The sequence below is a fragment of the Megalobrama amblycephala genome, linkage group LG8, assembly GCF_018812025.1.
Source record: "Megalobrama amblycephala isolate DHTTF-2021 linkage group LG8, ASM1881202v1, whole genome shotgun sequence".
Classification (NCBI taxonomy): Eukaryota; Metazoa; Chordata; class Actinopteri; order Cypriniformes; family Xenocyprididae; genus Megalobrama; species Megalobrama amblycephala.
In genome coordinates, this window is record NC_063051.1 from 28,194,516 (window position 1) to 28,218,964 (window position 24,449).

At 38.6% G+C, this 24,449-nt stretch overlaps 1 protein-coding gene and 1 non-coding gene across 2 annotated transcripts; both read right to left on the reverse strand.

Annotated features, from left to right (window-relative positions):
- Nucleotides 1–396: 396 nt before the first annotated feature.
- Nucleotides 397–22,963, reverse strand: myh9a (myosin, heavy chain 9a, non-muscle). The gene is made up of 41 exons (XM_048200347.1): nucleotides 22,764–22,963; nucleotides 18,468–18,799; nucleotides 16,689–16,845; nucleotides 16,568–16,595; nucleotides 16,390–16,483; nucleotides 15,598–15,618; nucleotides 15,095–15,187; nucleotides 14,942–15,005; nucleotides 14,749–14,847; nucleotides 14,356–14,499; nucleotides 14,026–14,121; nucleotides 13,554–13,825; nucleotides 13,287–13,460; nucleotides 13,004–13,177; nucleotides 12,561–12,675; nucleotides 12,064–12,254; nucleotides 11,835–11,956; nucleotides 11,591–11,660; nucleotides 11,321–11,481; nucleotides 11,075–11,183; nucleotides 10,858–10,989; nucleotides 10,562–10,768; nucleotides 10,291–10,428; nucleotides 8,996–9,119; nucleotides 8,621–8,792; nucleotides 8,217–8,429; nucleotides 7,879–8,023; nucleotides 7,374–7,580; nucleotides 7,131–7,235; nucleotides 6,798–6,950; nucleotides 6,412–6,660; nucleotides 6,041–6,253; nucleotides 4,769–4,981; nucleotides 4,513–4,674; nucleotides 4,177–4,305; nucleotides 3,949–4,037; nucleotides 3,697–3,820; nucleotides 3,390–3,598; nucleotides 2,088–2,196; nucleotides 1,691–1,863; nucleotides 397–1,611 (listed from the first exon to the last, which is right to left on the reverse strand). Exons 2-41 carry the CDS (start codon nucleotides 18,792–18,794, stop codon nucleotides 1,503–1,505), a joined length of 5,886 nt encoding a protein of 1,961 aa, XP_048056304.1. The 5' UTR covers nucleotides 18,795–18,799; nucleotides 22,764–22,963; the 3' UTR covers nucleotides 397–1,502.
- LOC125274510 lies at nucleotides 12,326–12,468 on the reverse strand. Its single transcript, XR_007186271.1, has one exon. It is a non-coding gene; the product is annotated as a small nucleolar RNA SNORA79 (small nucleolar RNA).
- Nucleotides 22,964–24,449: the final 1,486 nt, after the last annotated feature.

Sequence of the window (24,449 nt, forward strand, 5' to 3'; positions counted from 1 at the left end):
ACACTACCGTCCTCTTATTTGTAATAAATTGGTTAACAAAACTGAATTATGCACCATTTTGGAATTAGAGTTCCAATAAAAATATTAAAATATATAGATTTTAAATGGTTTGCCCTCTAATATTATCAGAGACTGGACTTTATTACTAATTTTGGTCTTTATAGATCTAGTAAATATAAATAAAACCCACCAAGAGCTGGTTTACTTTGGTCAAACTCAGAAGCATCATTCACCAATTCAAATTGTAATACAGAGACAGCCTCCATAGAAGCAGCCTTGTGTTTTATATTTCATGGATAAGACCTTCTTGGGTTTTAACCTACAGCTTTTAGTCATCAGCACAGAACTTCAACCATCAGATCACTCCATTTATTAAGAAAACAACTCTTGAGCCAGTTTCCAAAATGGATGTTTTTAATGAAATACTGCTGTGTTTGGAGAAATATTAGGGGTAAAATTGAGAGTACAAAAGACAAAGCTTTAATCAGAAGCAATGAAATCATATGACATTAAAAGTGAGAGGAAAATAATTTTCAATTGTTCCAAATACAGTCAGTCCACTACCATTGCAATGGAAGTTTGACAGTTTATAGGACTTTCACATGTGTTTTACAAACATACCAAAAAAAAAAAACAAACAAAAAAAGTGGAATATCATGTAGGCAAAACTGTATGCAAGAGAAGAATATTAGCAAATAAATTGAAAAATACCAAAAATAAAATGTTGACCAATACAAATGATTTTTTTTTTTTTACACCCCCCACCACCTAAAGTGTAAACTTCAAAACATAATGCAGGAATTTATAAAAAAAAAAAAAAAAACAACCCTCGCAGTTTGTATTAATGTGGCGTATGAGTGAGAACTCACAAAACATTAACAATATTTTATGTAATTAAGGCAAACAGTCTTAATTTTAAAACATGAGGAAAAGTGCCAGTGAAACAATTAGAAAAAGGCTTAATTGGTGCTGAAGTGCTCTTGAAACAAAACTGAAAAATTAATCTCTCTTTGGCTGATGGGTAATATCCTGCAATATGCTTCCTAAATTATGTAATTTTATTGCAAAATTACATTTCTTCCCATTATCAATTATAAAAATTTCCCAACATTTAATTTACTTTGTAAATGGATAAATACTCCCATGTAAAATATAAATAGCCAATATTTATTCAATGCATTGCAAGGCAGTTATCAATAGGGTAAAACAGATTAGGCCAATTGAACGGTTTCAGTTTTTCTGGAAAGTTAAGTGGAAAGATGAAAAATTCTCACCCTGAATCATCTTTTATTTTTGTTCATCTTGGACGCAAAGTTAGTCTTATGGCTGGAATAACTGTTTGGCTCAAAATCTGCTTTAAAACATTGAAAATTGCAGCGAAAACCCCATTAAGCATACAGTTGCCTTCAGAGCATACAAAAATCATTAACAAGACAAGCATGGTGGAAAATAATAGCTCCTCATCTGGTAAACCCGTGGGCTTAGTTTTCATACACTGAAATTTACTCAGGAGTTGGCTCTGATGCATCACTTTTCAGATCATTCTCCTCATCACTTTCCACACCAGAGCGTCCAACTGCACGGCGTACGTTGACGGTGAAATCTCCACGTCTGGAGAAGACATAAACATAAGTTGTATCATTTAAAGAAAAATGATACCATGACTATCACAAAGCAGCAGAGTACGCACCTGAGTTTGTTCTTTAGGGTGCTGACTTCTCGGTTCATAGCATTAGCAGATTCCGTTGCATCTTCCAGCTCTCTCTGCAGCTTCCTGCGGGAGGCATTAGCTCGAGCCGCTTCCTCCTCAGTCTCCTCTAGCTGCCTCTTCAACTGCTTCATACGTGTGTTCAGCTTCTCAGCCTGAAAAAGATGATTCATTATAAGTGGCACTGAAAATTACCACAATTTTTAAAATTTCAGATAAAGAAAATGACAAAACAGGCCTGGAATTTAAATTAATTTCACAGTTTTTGTTTTTAAACCGCATTATCGAATCATCAATCATAATCATCCTCTTAAGATCAAATGCTTTGCAGTAGTTTGAACACAAACTTATTGTATTTTAAATTCACTCCACAACCCACCTCATTTTTGAATTGGTCAGCATTGCGTCTCTCATCCTCAACCTGCAGTAACAACTCTTTGATTTTCTTTTCCACACGTCGCACCTGTTTAGTGGACTGCTGCCTCTCCCTGAAGAGTTTAGCACAGAGGCACAATGTAAATGAAGTGTCACTGAGGAAGACTAACAAAGACCGTACAACTCAAGCTGACAACTGAAAGATTATTGGGGAAATTGCGGTTCTGTATAGCCTATATTATTAGGTATGAGTCCATGAAGATGTCCATGAAGATATCCATATAGCAGGGGCGTTTCCGAGAAGGCAAGGGAGGCAGTGTCTCAAAAAAAAAAAAAAAAAAAAAAAAAAAAAAAATAATAATAATAATATAGGATGAGAAAATAATCCATGTTACAGAAACCAAACAAAGCAAATATTACAAAACGTAACATTAAAAAGTGCGCAAGTCACTCGTATTTCTAAAGGAACAGTCCAACAGCGACACCCACAGGTAAAGTTACAGCAGGAGTCCTCGTCTTTCGTGCCTCCCTTCCCCTCATAGAAAACCAAAAGACCCCCTAAAGTGTGCGGTGGGTTTTGTGGGAGGTAATTGAGAATGAATAGGGGAAAAGCCACGTGAGAGGAGGCAATGCCTCCATCGCGCTATGATTGGATATGATTGGTTTGTGCGATAAATCCTGCCTCGTTTACGTGCGCGTTCCACGCGTCAGTCTGAAAGAACAAAATTATGGCATCAATGGGAAGACTAACTGAAAAGAAAGTAAACAGCTCAGCCACTTAGATCGCTTAATGTCAAGTCAAAATTAAACTCGAAAAGACCCGAAAACATGATAACTGCAGGGATTTTAGTGCAATCAGCTTGATAAAATTAAAGATATATTGTGTCTGTGACAGACAGTGTTTACAGAGCATGACTGATGATCCGAAATAGCCTAAGTTAACTATTAAAGAGAACAGCCAAACATCAATACACAAAATATATTGTTTAAATTATTGCCTTTAGTTATTTTGGAATAAATGTAAAGATGCTTATACACTAACTTGACGAGCTTGACTTGTTAATGTAAAAATACAAAATAGAATTGTATTTGGTTTCTTTTTTGATGTAAAGTAATATTCATTTAACGAGGAAAATGTGACAATGTTAAGAGTAATGCACATGAATTTACATTTGATTTATTAAAAAACAGTGGTGTTCTGAAATGTCCTCATTTCAGAACACCACTGCCATACAGTATGCCAGTACTTGTGGAGTATGAAAGTTGCTTCTAATAACCTACACAAACCATCTCTACCATTACTCACTTCATCTCAATATCCAACTGCTCTTCGAGCTGTGGGATCTTGGCCTCCAGTGCAGCAATGGTGGACTTGTACTTGCTCTTCACAGCTCCTTCCAACTCTTGAAGCTTCTGCTTTAGATCCTTGTTCTGGCGCTCCAGCTGAGAGCGCAAACCCTCCAAACGCTGGCTATTACTACGCTCTGCAGTCAACTCCACTGTAATCTGTTCAGCCTGTGGTTCAAACAAAAGAGTATCATGATGAACATACTGTTCTCGCATCCAAAGTGTTCCCAATTTTCTATCATCTCATGAAGCTCTCAGTACTCTACCTGCAGTGTTGCTTTCTTCATTCGATCATTGACCAGCTCCACATTGAGATGTTCTTCCTCAAGTTCCTCCTCAAGCTGAGCAATACGTGCCTCCAGTCTTCTCCTCTCGTCACTGCTCAGTGAGCTGAGTGTGAGAGAGTGAGAAGGAAAAAAAAAAAAGGAAAAAAAAAAAAAGAAAAAAAAAAAAAGGCACAATTAAACCACTCAACACTATAAAATAACCAATACACTTTGATTTTCTTGGTAACTCACTTCTTGGCATTCTGGCTATTGATCTCATCCTGTAGCTCATCTCGTTCTTGCTGGATTTGTCTCTTTGCTCTGTCAGCAGTAGCCAGATCCTAAAGAGATAAAAAGGGAAACATTTTCCACATGCCTAATTCTTGCATAAATAATCCTTTAGAGTAAATGAACACTCAGACCCTAGAATTTCAAGTTGAAGTACAATTCTGATCCAACCTGAAAAACAACAAGACAAACCTCATGAAGCTGAATGATCTCAGCCTCCATGCTTTTGATCTTGCGCTCGTTTTCTTTGGCCTGGTTAAGAACTTCATCTCTGGATAGACGCAGATCCTCAAACTCTCTCATCTGTTCTTTCACCTGGGCCTGCAAAGCAAACGAGGGAATGACTTAGATACCATGTCAGAGTCATGAAGTTGATGCATTAGCGGTTAACACATGTGCTTTAATTGTAATCAGGCAAAAATTATAGACCTGATCTCTGATTCTACACACCAAAAATATGTCCCCACAAATTTAATACAAAAGTAATGCCCATGCTCATGCAGAATGTGTACGTGTAGTTTCTTATACCTGCAGTTTCTTGAGCTGTTTGAGAGCCTCATCTCGAGCCTTGTTGGAAGCGTCGATCTGAGCAGCCAACTCAGACAGATCCAACTCAAGCTTCTTGCGCACCGAAACGGCCTGAACCCGCTGTTTCCGCTCATCCTCAAGCTCCATCTCCATTTCACGCACCTAACATTCAAGCACAATATCAGTAGTTTGTGTATTATCTCCGTTTCCCAACATTTATTTTAGTTCTGCGTCGGGCAGGCAGGAGAGCGCATACCTGTTTGACAAGCTGCTTCCGTTTCTCCTCACCCTGCTCATCTCTGGCCTGCAGATCTCGGTCAAACTGAGCCTTCATGGCCTGCATGTTGACCTCCAGGCGCAGTTTGGCATCTTCCGTGAGCTGCAGTTCATCCTCCAACTCCTCTAGCTGAGTCTTCATTTCCTCCAACTGCTGTTCCATACCTCGCTTGGCCCGCTCAAGCTCATGCACCTTAAGAACAAAAGTTTGCACACAAGATAAGTGGCAAGAATAAATCATGACCTCCATTGTTAGCAAATTGTTGCTGAAGTGCACCAGATGAGGGTGTTATATTTGCCCACCAGTCAAACTTTCAATCAGTTTATGATAATGAATTTTACATGCCAATTAAAAAAAATAAACAAAAACCGCTTTACCACAATGAGTTAGACCTTCAGGGATTATACATTTTATATTACATGTAGGGCAGAAGACTTTAAAAACTTCATAATTTAATGCACAAAGAATTACATCTTTAAACTTTAAATGAACAGATGATTTGTTTATATCTTGGCTTGTAGACATTAGGTCTGTTCCAAATCAGTTAGCATGCTCTAAAGCCATTTTTAACTCTCGAATAATTTAACAGTTGTTGAACCATTCGAATAAGTTGTTTTTGGTATTGAAAGACTCAATTCAACAATTTCTTCTCTTCCCTGTCAGTCTCCTACGCTGTTGACATGGTAAATGTAGTGCAGCGCTTCTGAGTTCTGCGTCAGAATGCTGGCTCAGTATTGTGCGAGCAGCACAAAGCATGCGTGTGATGCTGACGCAAGAGCTGGCCAATAATGAGCCGGCGTTCTGACGTAGAACACTGAAGCGCTGCACTGCGTTTACCACATCAACAGCGTAGGAGACTGACAGGGAAGAGAAGAAATTGTTGAATCAAGTTATTTTTGCACACAAAAAAAAAAAAAAAAAAAAAAAAAAAAAAAAATTCTCATAACATTAAGGCTGAACCACTGTAGTCACATGGACTATTTTAACGATGTCTTTACTACCTTTCTTGGCCTAGAAAGTTGCAATGATGTTACTGCCCACATGTGGTTCAGAAACCTCTCGGATTTCATCACAAATATCTTAATTTGTGTTCTGAAGATGAACGAAGGACTTACAGGTTTGGAACAACATGAGGGTGAGTACTTAATGACAAATTTCATTTTTGGGTGAACTAACCCTGACAGCTTAGGTTCTGGAACAGAGCTGTGTTCTTAATACACATGCTAGACATAATGCTTGTGTTTCACATACACTCTTGCCAGCGTCGTCCTTGGATGACATCAGGTCCTCCATCTCAGTTTTGAGCTGCTTGTTGACCCGCTCCAGTTCATCTTTCAAATCAGTAATGGCCTCCAGCTCTCGGGTCAGAGTCAGGGTTCTGGTCTCCTTCTCACGGGCCTCTGCCTCAGCACGATCCCTTTCCTCAGCATACTTCAGAGAAATACTCTTCTCCTCCGCCAGCATCTGCACAGATTGAGGTATTTTATCACTTAAAAGGACTGCAAAACTATGAAGGCGATCAAAAATGATTTTGTAAATAGAGCAGAAATGAATTTATGAACATATTTTATGGGGCATTTCAAATGTCAATTCTCTGGGTGTTTTGACAAACTATTCTTTACCTGGTCAAACTTTTTCTGCTTGCGTTCCAGCTCCTGAACAGTCTGACGCAGATGATCCTGGTCTACCAGGACATCATCTAGCTCCCGCTGCAGACGTGTCTTGGTCTTATCCAGTTTATCATAGCCAGCATTCCTCTCCTCCAACTGCTGCATGATGCTTTCCACCTCTCTCTGCAACTTCTTTTTCCCATCCTCCAAGCTCTCTAGGGATTGGGCCTCTTGCTCAACCTTTTTCTTCATCTCTGCCAACTAAAAACAAAAAGCAAAAACAGAATAACACTTCTAATCTAAAAATCTAAGTGGAATAAGAAAGTTCTCAAACAAACTGCTCCTAAGCCAGCATTATCCACCAGAACATGTCCACAGACTCAAGATCACACACACACCTGAGCTTGAGCAGTGAACAGCTGCTTCTCAACATTTTTCTTGCTCTCCTCTTCCTCCTCCAGCATCTCTTTCAGGTTGTTCTGTTCATCCTCCATTTGCCGAAGACGAGTAGAGAGCGCAAGCTTCTGCCTGGTCTCCTCCTCCAGCAAGGCCTATCCACATAGGAAAAACAAAATAGACCAATTCAGAATGGTCTTCACCTGCAACACCTGTTAGCTCACATTAATATAAGGGCAAGCAGGAACTACTTGTAACCAACAGTAGAGTCACTCAGCAACCTCCAGTGATAAGTGTGTGTGAATGGTGCACAATAGTGCATGAACAAGTTGTACCTGCGTGTCTTTAAGTTGAGATTCAACAGTAGAACAATCTTTGGCAGCTTTGATGGATTTGCTCTCCACCTTGCTCAGGGTTCCATGAAGAGCATCAAGCTCCACCTAAAAATTAAATTTAAAAATTAAAATGTATAATCTTATTATATTGTGTGTATTAAAGCAGGCACAAGTTTGCTCTAAATGGATCTCATAGACAGGAGACTTTTATACTTTGACGGATAATTGCACATTTTAGTCTACCTGCATTTTAGCCACTTTATCGGCCAGTTCCAGTTTCTGTCTCTCACTCTCTCCATGTTTGACTTGCAGCTCCTGGAGCTGCGATTCAGCTTTCTTCCTGCGGTGCTCGGACTCATTTTTACCTTGGGACAATGACTGAAGTTCAATCTGAAGCTCATTGCGTTCACTCTCCAGAGCCTGTTTAGCTTTTTCCACAGATGCTTTATTCTGAGGGACACAACAGTGAGAGTTAGTCAACACTTTTCTACAAAGTTTGCTTTTGTGGATGGAAAGAAAATCTACACATCTCAGAGAGACACTACCTTACCAAAAGAAACTCGTCAAATTAGAAAAACAGTTTATCCTAATGAGTGCTATTATGTACAAAAGTATTTTAATCATAGCAGCACCTTTTCAAATGAGACGCTCATAAGATCGGCACATTTTTTCAAGATTATCATTCCCTAAATATTAAAGCAGCACCACTAAAAGCCATCAATGCTTTAGGAGAGGCACAAGGTCTTACCCGCTTAGACTGCTCAAGCTGTTCATTGAGCTCCTCAAAGGCCTGGTTGTGTTTCTGTCGCACTTCAACTAGCATCTGTTCATGTGAACGAGCCTCATCTTCCAGAGTCTTCTTCAGGTGAGCAACTTCAGTCTCTCTCTTTGCCCTTCAGATAGGAATAAGCATTTTTTTAAATGATATAGGATACTGCAATTCCTTAATTTTCCCATAAGAATGGCACACTACCCTTGTGTAATTCAACTGTAATTAAAACATAGTTTTGAATTTATATCTTTGGAAATGAAGAAACAAGTTGTTGCAAAATCTCTCAAGCCCAGTCAGTTTTCCTCATGGCTGACCTGAGTTCTTGCTGAGCAGCAGTGGAGTCCAGCGTGTCCTCAAGTTCTGTCTTTAGAGCTTCCAGCTCCTCTGCCAGGTCCCTACGCTGTTTCTCGGCTTTAGCACGAGCAGCTTTCTCCAGCTCCAGATCTTCCTGCAACTCTGAGATCTGGGCCTCAAGCTCACGAATGTTTTTCTGGGCAGCGTTCTTCAGAGCAGCTTCCTCCTCAATCCTACAGCGAAAAACAAATTACAAAATGTAGCTAGAGTAGAAAAACACAATTAAGGGAAAGTGTTACATGACATAGAAGTGGAAGTGATGGACCGTTCGATGAAATGGACACACTGAGCTGCAGTAATCTCAGCAACCATATGATGTTTTTTGTTAATCTCAAATTACAGCTAACAAAAATGTTTCACTCACCTCGCAAGTGCAGCCTGGAGCTCTTCCTCTTTCTTGGCCAGTTGGGCGCGGAGCTCTGCAATCTGGGCCTGCAGCTCTGCGATCTGATCATGCAGCTCTGTCGAGTCTCCCTCCAACTTTCGCCTGTTCTTCTCCAACTCTTGCCTCTGCTTCTCTTCCTTCCTTAAACGATCTGAGTGCATCAAGGAGAGAAGCGAACAATTAAGCTGTATGAAGATGGACCAAAGAGAACACTACAACAATTCTTTGTTGCTGCAAATACAGCAACACAGTTAGACTCAGGATTTTGAAAACACTCTTGCGTCTAAAGTCAGCCCAAGAATGCTGATGATAAAACTCGTTTCAAAATGACTTGAGGGTCCTGAGTATACTTGCCCTCCAGGTCCGTAATCATGGCCTCATGTTTGTTCTTGAGTTTCTGCAAACTCTTGGATTTCTCTTCCTCTTCAGCCAGGTTCGAGGTGAACTCAGCGACTCTCTCTTCCAGCTGCTTTTTCTCCTGTAAAAACGGATACCCGCATACAACCATCACTTTCAGGACAAGAAGCACTAAATAGTTTTTGCAGCAGATTACACAGTCACTGCAAGCAGGTAGAAGAGATGGCAGACTTTAAGGTTTGAAATTGAGAACTGGTTGTTCAAAACGACTCAAAGATCCAAGAATTAACCATTTTAGCAATTTCACCTAGTAGTTAGTGTAGTAAGAACACTTTCAGGAAAAAGTTATTGTAGTGGTAGTTAAATACTACTTAAAGGGTTAGTTCACCCAAAATGAAAATAATGTCATTTATTACTCACCTGTAAGACCCTTCATTGTCGGAACACAAATTAAGATATTGTTGATGAAATCCGATGGCTCAGTGAGGCCTCTATTTAGAGCAAAGCCATTGAAACTCAAGGTCCATAAAGCTACTAAAAACATATTTGAAACAGTTCAAGTGAGTTCAGTGGTTCTATCTTATTATAAAGTGACCATTTTTTTTTTTTTTCTGCGCCAAAAAAAAAAAAAAAAAAAAAAAGACGACTTTAACAATATCTAGTGATGGGCCGATTTCAAAACAATGCTTCAGAGCTTTACGAATCGGAGTGCCAAAGTCACATGATTTCAGCAGTTTAGCCATTTGATAGGAGATCCGAACCACTAATTTGAAACAAAAGATTCATAAAGCTCAGAAGCTTCATGAAGCAGTGTTTTGAAATCAGCCCATCATTAGATATTGTTGAAAAGTCGTCATTTTGTTTTTTTTGGCACACATAATGTATTATGGTCACTTTATAATATTAAGATAGAACGACTGAACTCACATGATTTGTTTCAAATATGTTTTTAGTACCTTTATGGACCTTTATTATCTTGAAAGTTTCAATGGCTTTGCTCTCAATAGTGGCCTGACTAAGCCATCAGATTTCATCAAAAATATCTTAAATTTGTGTCCTGAAGATAAACGAAGGTCTTACGGGTGTGGAACATCATGAGGGCGAGTAATTAATGACATCATTTTCATTTTAGGGTGAACTTACCCTTTAAACATTTGTGTAGCATTAATTGAATTGTTCAGGACAAGAATCATATGGTGGAATCCAAGTCAGATTTTGATTCCCCCAATTTCTGAAATTTGAATTGAAACTACATTGTTGATTTATGTAAAAACAGAACCACCATTTCACACCTTGACAAGTTTGTTGTTTTGGTCATCAAGAAGCATAATGTCCTCCTCAATCTTCTTCAGCTTGGAATCCATGGTGACTTTCTCCAACTGCAGCTTCTGTCTGGCAGCCTCTTCTTCATCCAGTTGCTGCTCCAGATCCTGAGAAAGAATTTTATTTTCTTCAATTACAATTACAAGAACCAGACAACTAACTTGGTATGAAGCTCTAAATGCTGACCTCCCAAATACAAACTCTAAATGTCTATTTCAGTCACCAAACTTCCTCTCTCACCGATATATTCTGTTGCATCTTCTTCTTCTCCGTCTGAAGCTGTGCGACTCTCTCCTCCTCTTCTTCCAAGCGGGACTCTAGGTCATGCAGGACATCCTCCTGCTCATGCAGGCGTGTAGCAAGACGTGCTCTCATCTCTTCAGCCTCTTGACACAGTTCTGTCTCGGCCTGCAGCTGCTCCTGCAGTGCCATCTTCTCTGCATTTAACTGTTACAGGGAAAAACAATAAGTTTGTGGACACCAAGAATGAATAAACAGTCATCTTGTAGTGGGGAAAAAAAAGCCACCATATATACCTGTTGTTGTTTGGCCTCAAACTCTTTCAGCTGATCTTCAGCCTGCTGCTGTCTCTCCTTCATCTTTACCAACTCTTCCTCTTTAGCGACCATTTCCTCTTCTTGTCTGGTCACCTGCAGTAAAGGCTTCACCTGAAGAGAAAAACGTCGAGGCATTGCTTTTAGATCTCCGTTTGACCTCTAATAAACATACAAATTTATGAACCCTGATGTATACCTTGGTAAAGAGTCGCCACCAATGCCAATTCCTGAGTTTCAAATAGGCTGCACAGTTCCTCTGGATCACCCTCATGGCAGTCAGCTGCTGCTGCCTCTTAGCAAAGGCTCTACATTAAACAAACCCCAAGATGTCCTTGTCAAACAGTCCTGTTTAATTAGCACCTCACAGACATCTTCAATCATCTACATCCAAGACAACATTTCAGAGTCATTTAGAAGCTATTAGCCAGAAATATATATCTACCTCCTAGCTACATATCCTCTACACCAGGCCTGGAAGGTGATAATGACATCAGTGATCTTCATATCCCTCTCCTCTTCTAGGTGGGCAAGAACACCAGCCCTGAAGAACACTTTACTTTGACCTATGCGGTACAAGTTCGAATCCAGCTCCAGGGCCTTGATCTGAGAGAGAAATTAATTTTATGCATGTTAGACAAGTTAATTTTTCAAACACAAATGTATCAATTGTCAAAGCTGAAGAGTTGAAAAAAAGATCTGCATACACTCTTACCATGAGGACACAGGCCTGCTTCCCATCCATAAAGCCCTTGGGGATAGAATTTGGTGTGAGGATTTCATATCTGAAATTACATTAGGGGAAAATAAATTAGAGACGAAGTTGATTCAAAAAGTCTATAGATACTAAAATGTCAAGCCCTGCATACTGGATATACATAATTCCCTGCTAAGTAGTATGCAGAAAGCAGTATGTCAGACAAGCAGTTCAAATACTCAATTCATGATAATCCAAATACCTTTGTCTGAACTCTTGGAAGACAATGCGGTTGGGGAACCCTTGTCTACAGATTCGAATTCCTTCTAGAACTCCATTACATCTTAGTTGCTCTAGAACCAGGTTGTGTGCCAATTTACCAGCCTAGAAGTAGAGTTAAAAATTGTTAGAAGCCTCAAAAGATGCATGAACCACCTGGCTGTACAAATGTGTTGAGGATGGAATGGGTTGTAAAATTTCTTTCTTCACACCTTCTTCTCATGGTTGGGGATTATGCATCGGACAAAGTTAGGGTTGGTATTTCTAAGGGTGGTCATCAGATTTGTCAGCTGCTCTTTGTACAGTTGTCCTACTGTGCGGAACATTCCCTTACGAGTCTTGACGGCTCCATGCAAGGATTCAGCCATTCCGGCCACTTTGTCTAATCCCACAATTCTATCCACTGATGAAAAAGAAAACAAAACATTATGCAGGAAACCAACACAAGAGTGTTCAAGATGACTTTTCATCTTTAACTGTGGAGTCTTTCAGTGTCCAGGATGAACAGTAGCAGACAATCTGCATATTACACACTGGCAGAACCAGACTCGCTTTTTTCTATGACGACCTAAAAGCCTGACACACAAAAGCTCAATGCAGCAGGTGGATTGTCGTCAAAACATTTTAGACATTAGCGACATCTGTAATCATACTCTAATTACAATTCCTTAAATCAATCTACTGGTTAAACATCTTTAGGGTTGCATACCATCTTTCCAGAGCTCAGACACAAACTTGTCCACTGACTGGTTAAGCAGAGTTGCCACATTGTCATTTAGAGGGTCCATGTTTTTCATTAGCCATTCATTTGCCTTGTAATCAACCTGTAGAAGACCAGACAGACACATACATGATACACTTTTAAAAGCAACATTCTCCTCTTCAACCCTATTTGGATGGGATTAGTTTTAAATGGGGAGGTGAGGGAAATGTAATGTTCTAGTCAGAGAATGTAAATGTCTACCTAAATTCACTTTTCATACTGTGCTTTATAACGTTGTGATGCCTAAATTCAGTTGCCCACCTCAGCAATTTCCAGAGACATTGCTTACCCAATATGACTTCATGATAAATATTACAGACGTCCACAGTATCACTTTACAAACACATGAAAAACTAATCCCAGTATTTAAGACGCATAAGATTTCTCACTTTGCCAGCGTAGTGAATGATACAGAAGTCAGCATCATCTTTGAGCTTCTTGGGTTTTTGAAATTTGGAGCTGTTGCCCAATTCCTGGACTACTTTCTCCACAAAGGATTTGTCTGTGGCTTTGGGAAACCAGCACTCTTCATCCAATAGAGCCAGGATTCCTGGAGGACCATTCTGATTGGAAAAAAAAAAAAAAAAAAAAAAAAAAAAGTCAATACATGCAGGAGGTTGAATTGGGGCGGGGAAATCTAAAAAGTTGAAAAAAAAAAAAGAATAAACCTACAGGCTTCTCAATGAGGTCAATGCAGGGCTGCAGATCAAGGCCAAAGTCAATGAAACTCCATTCGATGCCTTCACGCTGGTACTCCTCCTGCTCCAAGATGAACATGGTGTGGTTGAACAGCTGCTGAAGCTTCTCGTTGGTGTAATTGATGCAGAGCTGCTCAAATGAGTTCAGCTACAGAGAGAGAACGAGAGCTTTAAAATCAAAATGGTCAATTATAATCAAGACCAAAAAATTAAAAAAAATATTAAAAAAATAAAACCACACCTCAAAGATCTCAAATCCAGCGATGTCCAGGATTCCGATAAAAGAAGCACCCTGACGCTTGGTCTTGTCTAAAGCTTTGTTGATACGCATAACCAACCAGCGAAACAGTCTCTCGTATGTGGCTTTGGCCAGGGCCTCCACCGCAAACTCCGCCTGCTCCTGAGTCTGAGCCTTCTGAACGCAATCACGGCCCACTTTGATGCGTGGTGTGAGAATGGCACGTGTGAAATCGGTCACATTCATGCCCAAGAGATGGGACACCTTTTGGGCAGCTGATAAATAAAAGTTAAAATAATGAACATGACATTTAGAGCTCAGAAAAGATGTTTGATTCCAATCTAGAATAAGCAATGTATATAACATGCAAGAATAAAACAAGCAGAGAATGTGCATTTTTGTTGCAAATACAAGTAGTGGTAATGAAATGAACTCTGGACTGATTTGTGGTGCAAGTTAATAAAGAAAGTGAGACCTGTGTCATCAGGCATGGAGGCTTGGTCCGAGTTGCGTTCCTTCTTAAAACTCATGCTTCCTAGCTGCAGCACAGAAGAAACCACCTTCAAAAGACCTGGGACACAATAACAGAACACCCATTACATTTCCTCAGACATGAGACAATAACAAACACATCACCCCGCAATAAGTTAAACCCAAAACTTCAGGTTCAGTCAATATACTAGAACAGTTATAGTTCTATACACACTGGTGAACTTTCACCTGATTCATGAAAGACATCACACTGTTAGGTGATTAAACACATTAGTTGTGATTACAGATGAAAGGGTGCCTTGTTAATCTATACCTGTCTGCTCCTCCTCAGAGATGCCCATAATCCTGAAGGCCTCTATGGTTTCAGCAAACAAATCTTTATCCTGTTGTCCGGGGATAGTTACATTTCCATTCGACAGGAAACGGTACTTTTTGTAGTCCTCTAGGCACAGCTCAGCTGTAGAGTAGAGAACAAACTTTATAAACTTTCCATAGAGATTAGTCCTAGAACATATTACACTGTCACATGTGTTTTCAGTATTAAATTCCTGAAATAAGTTTGCTATATACTGGGAAAACGGTTTTACATTAAGAAAAGATTCATACATGTTCCTTCAAACAAAAAAAAATATTGACCCTAACACTGCATGTATGATTTTAAAGAATTCATAGCTGAAATTTCTTCATGACAAGAAATGGTCCTCACCGCGCAATTTGTCTCCTGCTCCTGATAGCAAGTAATAGAAAATATGGAAGGCCCGCTCATCTTTGGCCTGCCTGATTGCACGAGACTTCTCTAACAGATCTGAAAACACTCGTTAAGGAATTAACAGAATAAGTCAAATCCATTATGCATGAGAACTTTAAAAATGGCAATAAGCTAACATCAAAAGGGATACAGGTCTCAATGTTGGCTCCAACGATGTAACCATTGACATCGAAGTTTATCCTGATAAACTTTCCCTGTGAATAAAAAGCTCATATTGATTCATGTCAAAATTTTGTGGGACCCTTTAAAAGGGAGTCAATTGGATTTGTCTGTGCACACTTACAAATCGAGAAGAATTATCATTCTTCACCGTCTTGGCATTGCCAAAGGCCTCCAGAATTGGGTTGGCCTGGAGCAACTGTTTTTCCAACTCACCCTGACAGACAAATAATTGATAGAAGGGGAGCATAAGTGCATTTAAAGTTACAATTCACAGTTGCAGGAACTAATAGACCATTAGTGAAACAAAGACAACATTGTGAAACAAAAGGTCCCAAACCATCAATATACAGATTTGCAAACAAAAGCTTTGCCGAACAACTGATGCCCATTTTTGCACACTCTTCAACTACATTTATAATGCCAAAAACCATACATGCATTAAACTTTTTTTCCACACAAGTGTTAGAATTTACATTGACCAAAGCAGTTAGGAGACTTTGCAACATAACACCATATAATTAAGCCTGTAGAAAACCACGGTCACATGACCAGGAAAGTGGGGTGTGTATACAGCAGGAAAAGTGAAGGATGGTATGGTTGGACAAAGATAGGCGTATAACTCACATGTGACAGGGTGACACTGCTCTGCAGGATGACAGAGAGAGAAAGTCTCAAAATATGGACAAAAATGAAGGGGGAGTATTTTTAAACCATATGGGGTAACATTCAACAACTGGATGCTTGCAGTGTTTTTAAAAGGGTTTAGTATATTATAAACCCTGAACAAAATACACAGGTATTCACAGTCATTAGAGACACCATGGGAACAAGTCTAGGCCTGATACAGGAATGCGAACACAGAATTTTGACTTCCTTGTCCAAATGACAGAGATGGGAGTATTAAACCCCCTTAAATAAGAGGAGGAAGACTTTTGACAGGGAAAAAAAAAAAAAAAAAAAAAAAAAAAAAACAATATGGAGGATGAAAAACAGGAAGAGATAAAACTGACATCAACAAAACATTTACCACAAAGGGGGATGGAGACAATAGCCGATATTAAAAATGGATGTGGTTATTATGAACAGCTCTGCCATGATAATCAGCACTCTTCTTATCTGGCCGTTGTGCACGTGAATCAACGTTCACTGGTCAATGACTGTTTTCCACAACTGTGAATCCATGTAAATGTGTTCATGGCACCTCAGTGCACAATATTTCTGTAGCTTCTAGGCAGCGTAAAACCACCAGTGCAGACAGACTGGAGAGTGGAGGGTAAGATGGGGAACGGGATCAGGGAATGAAGCAGGTCAATTCAAATCTGAATACTGCGAATACACAACTCTTGTATGTCGTGAACACATGCAACACCCACTGTGCCACAACTCTGAGGAAAAAAGAAAGAGTATTGTACTCACTTGATCTTTCTTTGTTTTGAAGGATGATGCTACATGTGCAAGGTACTGAATGACCTTTTTGGTGTTTTCAGTTTTTCCAGCACCAGATTCACCCCTAAGGAAAGAATAAGTTTAGAAGAAGCTACAATGCTGGCCATTTTAATACTTTATTTTGGTACTGGTGGCAAGTCAAGCTTACGTGCATAATATGGACTGATCCTCACGATCTAAAAAAAAAAAAAATGAAGAAAAATTAATTAACAGTGCTCTATCACATGAACAGAAGTGCCAATTTGGCCTGAATAATAGTACATTCTCACCCTGCATCATACTCCTGTAGGCCGTATCCGTGATGGCGTAGATATGAGGCGGCATCTCGTGCCTCTTCTTGCCTTTGTACATCTCTACGATCTCTTCCGTGTAGATGGGCAGATGCTTATATGGGTTTATTACCACACAGAAGAGCCCAGAGTATGTCTGAAACAATGATTTACACATGCCATTCATCACAAAGAGCATCAAGAGTATCAAGCCGATTGAGTATCAGTCAAGAGTAGTCACTCTTTACAAACATTAACCAATTAAAAATCAAAAATACCTTAGCATTAGACGATTCTCATGCTTTAATGCTCTAAGCAATGATGAAACTACATAACTGCGCATTTTCTACATTCGTTTTCTGCACTGTCAAAGTGTTCATTTGTTAACCTACACAGTTTTATTTCGAAAAATCACTTTTTACAACGATTATTGGAGTTTTACAATAAAATTCTATTTCAGTCTTTTTACTTCAAAATCAAATCAATGTTACTTGTAGTTTTTTTTTTTTTTCGATCTGGGGCTGTATTCACAAAACATCTTAAGGCTAAAAGTAGCTCCTAACTTGCCGATTTAGGAGAAACTCTTAAAAATAAGTGTCAATCCTAATTTTAGGAGTCCTAAATTTTTGCTCTAAGAGTATTTCACAAAGCATTTTAGTGCTAAAACTAGCTCCAAAATCAGGAGTTCTCTTGACCACTACAAAGTCACTAAGATCAAATCACAAACAGTCCTAATCTGCCCAAAGTTCTCCACGTATCCCCAGCTGAAAGTGAGGGACGCGGTTGCGGAGGGATGCAGAAAACTGTCAAACTAACTATAGGAGAGTCGGCTCTCGTCTGTGTATTTATTCCTCTTCTCAAGCTGATTAGAAAGACTGTCTGAATGCGTTTCTCCCAAACTTTGTTTATAAAACATAATTTGTCGCTTGAATTCTGCATTCTCTCAAGATGCAGACATCCAAGTGGCGGACAATTAACTGTATATACACTAGTTTAATTAGTGACACTTAGCCTACATTTTAAAACCTTTATGGCAACATTTTTATTAAAAAATTCTCTCTATTCCTTAGTAAAAGTTGGTCTCAGCAGCTTTGTGAATAGGTTAAGAGAAAACTCTTAGCTAAGAACTTTTACTGCTATTTAGGAGAAATCTTAGTGGCAAGATAAAATGTTTTGTGAATACGGCCCCAGAACTAAAAATATGAATAAAAAGTGTAAACAAAACAACAGCTACAAACATGATGGATGTGCGAGACCGACGGTTAAGCAGAGTGGTTAAGATAAAAGGGTTTGAGTGATTAATAATCAGTATCTAACCTGACAAAAATATATTTATTAAATGTTATCCACATTATTATTTCATCTGCAACAGCATTGTGAACTTTTATAACAATGCGTTTGGTCATCAATATTTAAATGCATCATTATGCAAAGATTCTCCACATGCGACTACATTTCTCTCCAAAACAGTAGGAAGTTTAATTGAGGATTTTAACTGTGATAAGATGATTGACAGGGCATAGTTTAAATGGTTACAGGTTGCGTAACTAAGTGACAGAACATCCGCTAAAGGCGCAATTGACAAAGTAATCGGTCCCAAAGCTGGCACACTTTCTACTACACCCTCAAAAGTATGAGCTTTTTCTTCACAAAAACAATACATACTTTTAGGCATAGTTTAAGTAGGCAAAAGTAAATCAAACCAAATACTTTGACGTACCAGAACATGCAAAAAAAAAAAAATCCTTAATTTTCAGTCACATTTAAAGACAGACTTACATAGATAAGTCCCGAGTAGTATCTCTCCCTCAGGTTGTGCAGAACAGAAGCTTCGTTTAGGCAGGTGAGCTCCGCCATATCCTCCACCTTGCTGAACTTGGGTGGGTTCATCTTCTGGATGTCATCCTTGCTCACCTTGATTTTCCTGCCAGAGTCGGCCAGCTCCACAAGACACTCATCTCCAGTCTCCTCTTTGACGGAGCCAGCCTCAAAGCCGAGCTTCTCTGAGGGAACCCACACCAGCTTCTTAGAGGCCCAGTCTGCCTGCGCCAAAGGGTCGTTGATAGTGTTGCGGTCGGCATAGAGGAACTTCTCTGCGTCTGACATTTTGGCTACATGTGAGAGAGAATGAGAAATTATTTATGGTTGAATGTACTAGTTTTGTGGTTTTAAAAAGTTTCACAGGATAGAGTAGTAATACTAATGTTAATCGAAAAGGATCTGAGAATTAAATCCAGCATGACGACAGTGTCTTATTTCCTCAATTGTACACAAACATTTACACGGTGACTCGTTCGATCATCTGACTCTTGTATGTCAATGTCAATATTGTCCTATAAAATGACAACCACATTTGCTCAGGCCTGACTGATACTGTACTACCTCAATTTTTCTGCTTCCCTTTCCCTTTTTATTCTTAAAAGGTAAATTATTTTAACCCTAATTATAAGAATTCCATAAATTCCCACACTCATTTCAGAACACCACCAAATTGTGTTTTATAATTACATATCACCAAATACAAGTGCTTGGTAATGTTTTGTTGGGCTGGAAACCAAGTCTGACTAACCTGAAAAGCGGTAAAACACAAACAGTAAGTGGGTGTGTGCACATGTTAAACATTTTCCATGCAGAAATCATGATTCAGCAAAAAGGTCATGATTTAGGATAAAATGTACAACCTATTTAAACACCACATTTAAAGATCCCAGATTCCCAAAACCTTTACATTTATAATTTACATGATACATTTTATAGTTTAAAAGAAAAGTGCCTTGTAAATTCTGAAGAAATTGTGCATGCACAATTTTGTGCACAGAACGATGCAGCAACAATGCAATTATTAGTGAATTAGAGATTATTAGAGACCCACAGTTTCCATTTTATTATAAGTTTTGCAGCATTTATGGTGTCATGCCTACATTTAGCTAGTGTGCATTAAAATTCCTTATCTTACTTGTGCTGATGCAAACATACACAAAACACAAGCTCCTATTGCTTTGAAGAGCGGAGGACATCTGCTTTGAAGGAGTAATTCCTAAACAAGTTTGGACAAAGACAATTTCATTATCCGCCACACCCTGTGGAAGACTCCAGAACTCAGAAATTAACACCTTTCTGTCGAAAAGAGCAAAAATGTAACCCAATATGGCTCAAACGGCTTCGAGCACATGTTTAGAAATGTTTAATATAACTGCACCTCAAGAGCCCACTTAAGAAATATTCAGATGGCAAATAAGAAACATCAGATGAATGATTAATTATGCAAAGTTCCTTTGGAAAGGAAAAAAAATATATAGTCTCTGGTGTCAGAGCTGAAATAGCTAAACCCTAATATACATAATATGAATATCATACCAATATTACTCAAGAAGATAAAGTAGGCATCCCTACACGTACATATCTACTGGTGTACGGAAACCAGTTCAAAACTCTAGATGTCTGTGGGTTTTGGGGTGTGTCTATAGTACATGGTCAATTTACATACAGTATTACAGTATATAATCAGATTTTGGGTCTTATATTTTTAGCTCATTCTGAGGATTTTAGTAAAAATAGACCAGTAATGCAAGTTGACAATGCCACAGTAATGAGTATGCACATTCAGCATTTGTTCTTTAGCAAATTTTGCAGGCAGCTACCACTTTAAAAGGTCGATCAAAATTTTAAAAAAAATTAAATTAAATTAAAAAAAATAAACTGCACAAAATATAAACGGCACTTGGAAATAAAAGTTTCATTGCTTATTGAAACACTAACATAAGCAGCATGATAACATATTCATACCCGAGATATTTAAAAAAAAAAAAATCTGGAAGAATGCAAAATTATGCAACTCCACACCACTTGCACATCATCTTTTAACAGAATCAAAGATGCTCAAAGTGGTCAAGCTTTTTTTCCCCCCCACAAAATTTGAATATGAAATGTACTTGCATGTGTCCTTACAGTCTCATGAGTGTCAAATCAGTATCAGTTTAAAATGGCAACTTTTAAAAATATATATTTCTCCCCACCTCTAATTTATATTGTCAATTGTTTTTCTAATTGCATACAGGTTCTCTTTTTTCATTTTTTCACAGAGTTTTTTATCCTATTTTTATTATTTAAAAAAAAAAATCAAAACCTAAATAAGTGCCCTACAGTTAGGATTTCTCTAATGTGACTCAGGTGAGCAAGTATTTCAGTGTCCCATATATACCCATCACTCAGAGGGGAGGGAAAGAGAGGATTCTGGGAGTCAAAGTTCTATACCCATTCAGACTATGAATGTACTTCCTGTCAGTGACCGCTAAACTTATTTGAATCTGCCAATTCCCAACCAGGAAGACAAATAGAGGGTCAACCAGAGTGGGAAAGAGACCAAAAAGATGCCAAACAAGGTGTGGCGGTACCAATCGCAGCACTGCGAGTAATCTAGAAAGTGAAAATAGAGGACAACAGCACAGCTTTAGTGTACTGTTGAGATGAAGGGATAAGGGGATTAGCAGGGTGTCATCTCTGTCTGCAAGTTCATTAGCAGCTCAAATACAGTCGCTGTGATTAAATGCAGATGACAGCACGTGCGTGTGCACATGCACCTTTATCAGGCTGACCCACGACGATTTGTCATCCGATTACAAGAACAAAAAAGGAACAAACTATACATTTAAGGGACACAAGAGTTAAACAATCATAGTTGAGCAAAGAGGAACAAAAGACCATCAGTGACAGAACAAAATAGTGAAATAGTTTCTGGGACGTGTTGATATTGAAAAGTTGCTTCACCACACTGACACACTTCCTCTAGAGAGCATTAATGCAAGACCTTAGAAGGCAACATGTTAGAGCTTGCTGCCTGAAAAAAGTTTAACAAGAACCGCAGAAAACAGTTAATTCTACAGTCTACAGCTAAAAACGGAGAAATTCAATCAAATCTGGGTATATTTGACAAACACAAGAGTTGGCAAAATATCCATTATATTTAACCAAAAATAAAAATAAATACAATATTTCATGTCAACCCCCATTTTGCATCATCTTTAGTATTTGTTGTCCTGCCCTTAAATGCCAATTTTATGTCGACGTTTATGCCTTTTAAAGCCAATTTCATGTCAGAAAATACAAGCACAATAAAATTGTTGCTTTTTTAAAATGGCCCTAAAATAGGCTTTAAACCAATTAGATTTTTATTTTATTTTTTATTTTATTTTTTGAGTGTGAAACATGCCCAGATCAAGTCTATGGGCAAATTAATAAATGGCATTACCTAGCAAAACTATTTTTATTTGTTTGCTTGTAAGGGGGGGATAATATAGGACATGTTTTTATATTATATTATATTATATTATATTATATTAAAGATTCACTCTTATACAGCGAGTTTGTCAAGGAGTCGGTCCTGCAGTCACAGTGGTCACCTGCAGTGCCATACCTTATTTTATCCTTCAATCAGCACGTTCTCTCATCCCACTGATCTTGGCTTATGTTCAATCCTTGCTTATAGTTCAAATGCCAAGAGCTCTGAGATGGAAGTCAACAACAGCAACACAGGAGACGCCAGTGCTCACGAACAGAGCATTTTATGCAGTGCAAGGTGGAAGCACTCTAGTGCAAAAGACTTCACAATGAAATTAAGACATTAATGTAACTTTGTAACTGGTATTGTTACATAATAGTTGAGGCCTCTTGTTAAGAGTGTTATCTGAATGTGTGTCCTCAGGGCTGAGCAAATCAGGCTGTGTCTATGCAAGAAACTGGTCTCAAAGCAAACTGGGCGTGTTGCAAAGAGCAGAGAGATCACCTGAACTGAGATGTTACTGATAGCGGAGTTCCTCGTGCACTCTACATTATTTTTGTAGCAGTAAAGAAAATAACAACAATAAAAACGTAACAAAATGTAGTGATATTCTGGTTTGTAATACGTTTAAGTGAGTCAGCCTAAATTAAGATTACTTTTTCATTTAGGCCACATGAAATAATCACTTCATAGAGCAGCACAACTACACGCGCGTGCATTGGCTGATTGTGCATTGGCTGATTGTGCACAACAGGTTCAGGTGAGAGAATGTGGCTGAATGTTAAAAGTTTACTCACCTGTTCTCTCTCAGGCGCCGTTTGTTGAGAAGACCCGCTTTGCCCACTTTTTTGTAGGAAAAATGACACAGCTGAGACAAATGTATCCGAAAATATCTGGGGTTTGTGATACTTTCCTGCTTTCTCATCGGCGTTCCGCTCTCTAGTTTCCTCTCACGTCTCTCAGTAAAGTGCCTCTGACTCTTAAATCAGCTGTGTGGGCGTGGTTTACAACGTCGTCAAACCCAATGTCCCGCCTATTTGATTCTTTGGAAGTGTCAATCAAGATATGTGCTTTCATTGATTGGTCATTAATTTAGCGCGTCCATTATTGTGCCAAACACTTAAGTTTTTTAGGCTGTTAGGTATATCCTGGAGATATACATAAGTTTTAGAATTTAGAGTTTTTACTTATAAAATATACACGAAATATGTACATAATATACACAAGACATATGTAGAAAGAACTGCACAAGATATAATGAATATAGGGGATTCATAATAGATAATCCAGGAAATAAACATAGGTTTAGGTTTATGCTTTTTTTGAACATTTTCACATTAAAAAAAACATACATTTTCTAAAATTGTTATGCTGAAAATATAATTTGTAATGAAAACAAATGCAAAATAGAAGCATTTCCACATGTCGTCTCAGACTTCATTATGGCCTGTGTTATTTATTCACAACACCTGTTCATAAAACCATCATAAAACTGATTATTACATGCATTATTACTTCTATAATTATACAAAAATCATAATGTATTTTGTAGTTCAGAGGGAGTTTATAGAATATTAGCCTAATTGCAGGAAGCTGGAGTGCAGGAAGGCTGCTGGTGGAGGGTGAAGGAATGCAGAGCTTTGTCTGTACCTGCAAACCTGCAGTGATTTTCCTCAGTATATTTAAAGAGTCGTGCTGTGGAGGTGGAGACAGAAAGAGAGAGCATGGGACTAAAATGAGCCTACACTGCTATTGGCATGAGTCATCCATGGGATATCATAAAATATTAAACATTGGTCAGGTGATGATAAGCTGGCCTGTAAACTACTGACAGATTATCTTCATGGGTGTTTTTTTTTATTGCATTTTTCACTGTGTGTCAATCAGGGGTTGCCAGATATGTGCATTGATTATTGTAAATGATGCTGTTATTGTCAACTAAGTAAACATGCCTCTTTTACAGAAAAACAAAAAGTCAAAGTTCATGTAGGGTCACAGAGAAGCTCGGACAATGAATAGATTCGTCCAAGTAATCTTATGCTAAACTGTCTTAAGGAAAAAAGTTTTCTTTTACAAAACGGAACAAAATGAATGCCCACAGCAAAACAGATGAAAAAACTAGTTTAGGAACCTCTGAGCACACTGACACGCTTAAGTATGAGTCTACCTGGCCTGGGTTGATTCTTCCTTATATGGTATGAGAGCGACGCAAACACAAAGTGAAAGGATGGGCTGTAGTTTAAGCAGCAGAGGTTTTGGATTACCCATAATGCCAACCCCCCACCACAGCACCTTCCTTCTTCCTCCTCGTCATCTGAAATGTTCAGTGGCATGAAAGATAAAGAGATAAATTTTCAAGAAATGGCTTGTTGCTTCATGACCTCACACCAGATAGCAAGACAGCAAATGAGATTTCTAAATTCTGCTCATGTTTGAACATTGCTCGGCTGTGTTCTGCTTCATATACACTGTGGCATCAGTAA

What these genes read in the sequence shown, in the direction of transcription:
- myh9a (XM_048200347.1), bottom strand. Translation starts at nt 18,794, where the DNA reads ATGTCAGACGCAGAGAAGTTCCTCTATGCCGACCGCAACACTATCAAC. An exon ending in TGGAGCCAACATTGAGACCT is followed by an intron (nt 14,848 to 14,941) that starts GTATCCCTTTTG and finishes GAGTGTTTTCAG; the next exon opens with ATCTGTTAGAGAAGTCTCGT. An exon ending in AGGACGACGCTGGCAAGAGT is followed by an intron (nt 4,982 to 6,040) that starts GTATGTGAAACA and finishes TTTGTTCTTAAG; the next exon opens with GTGCATGAGCTTGAGCGGGC.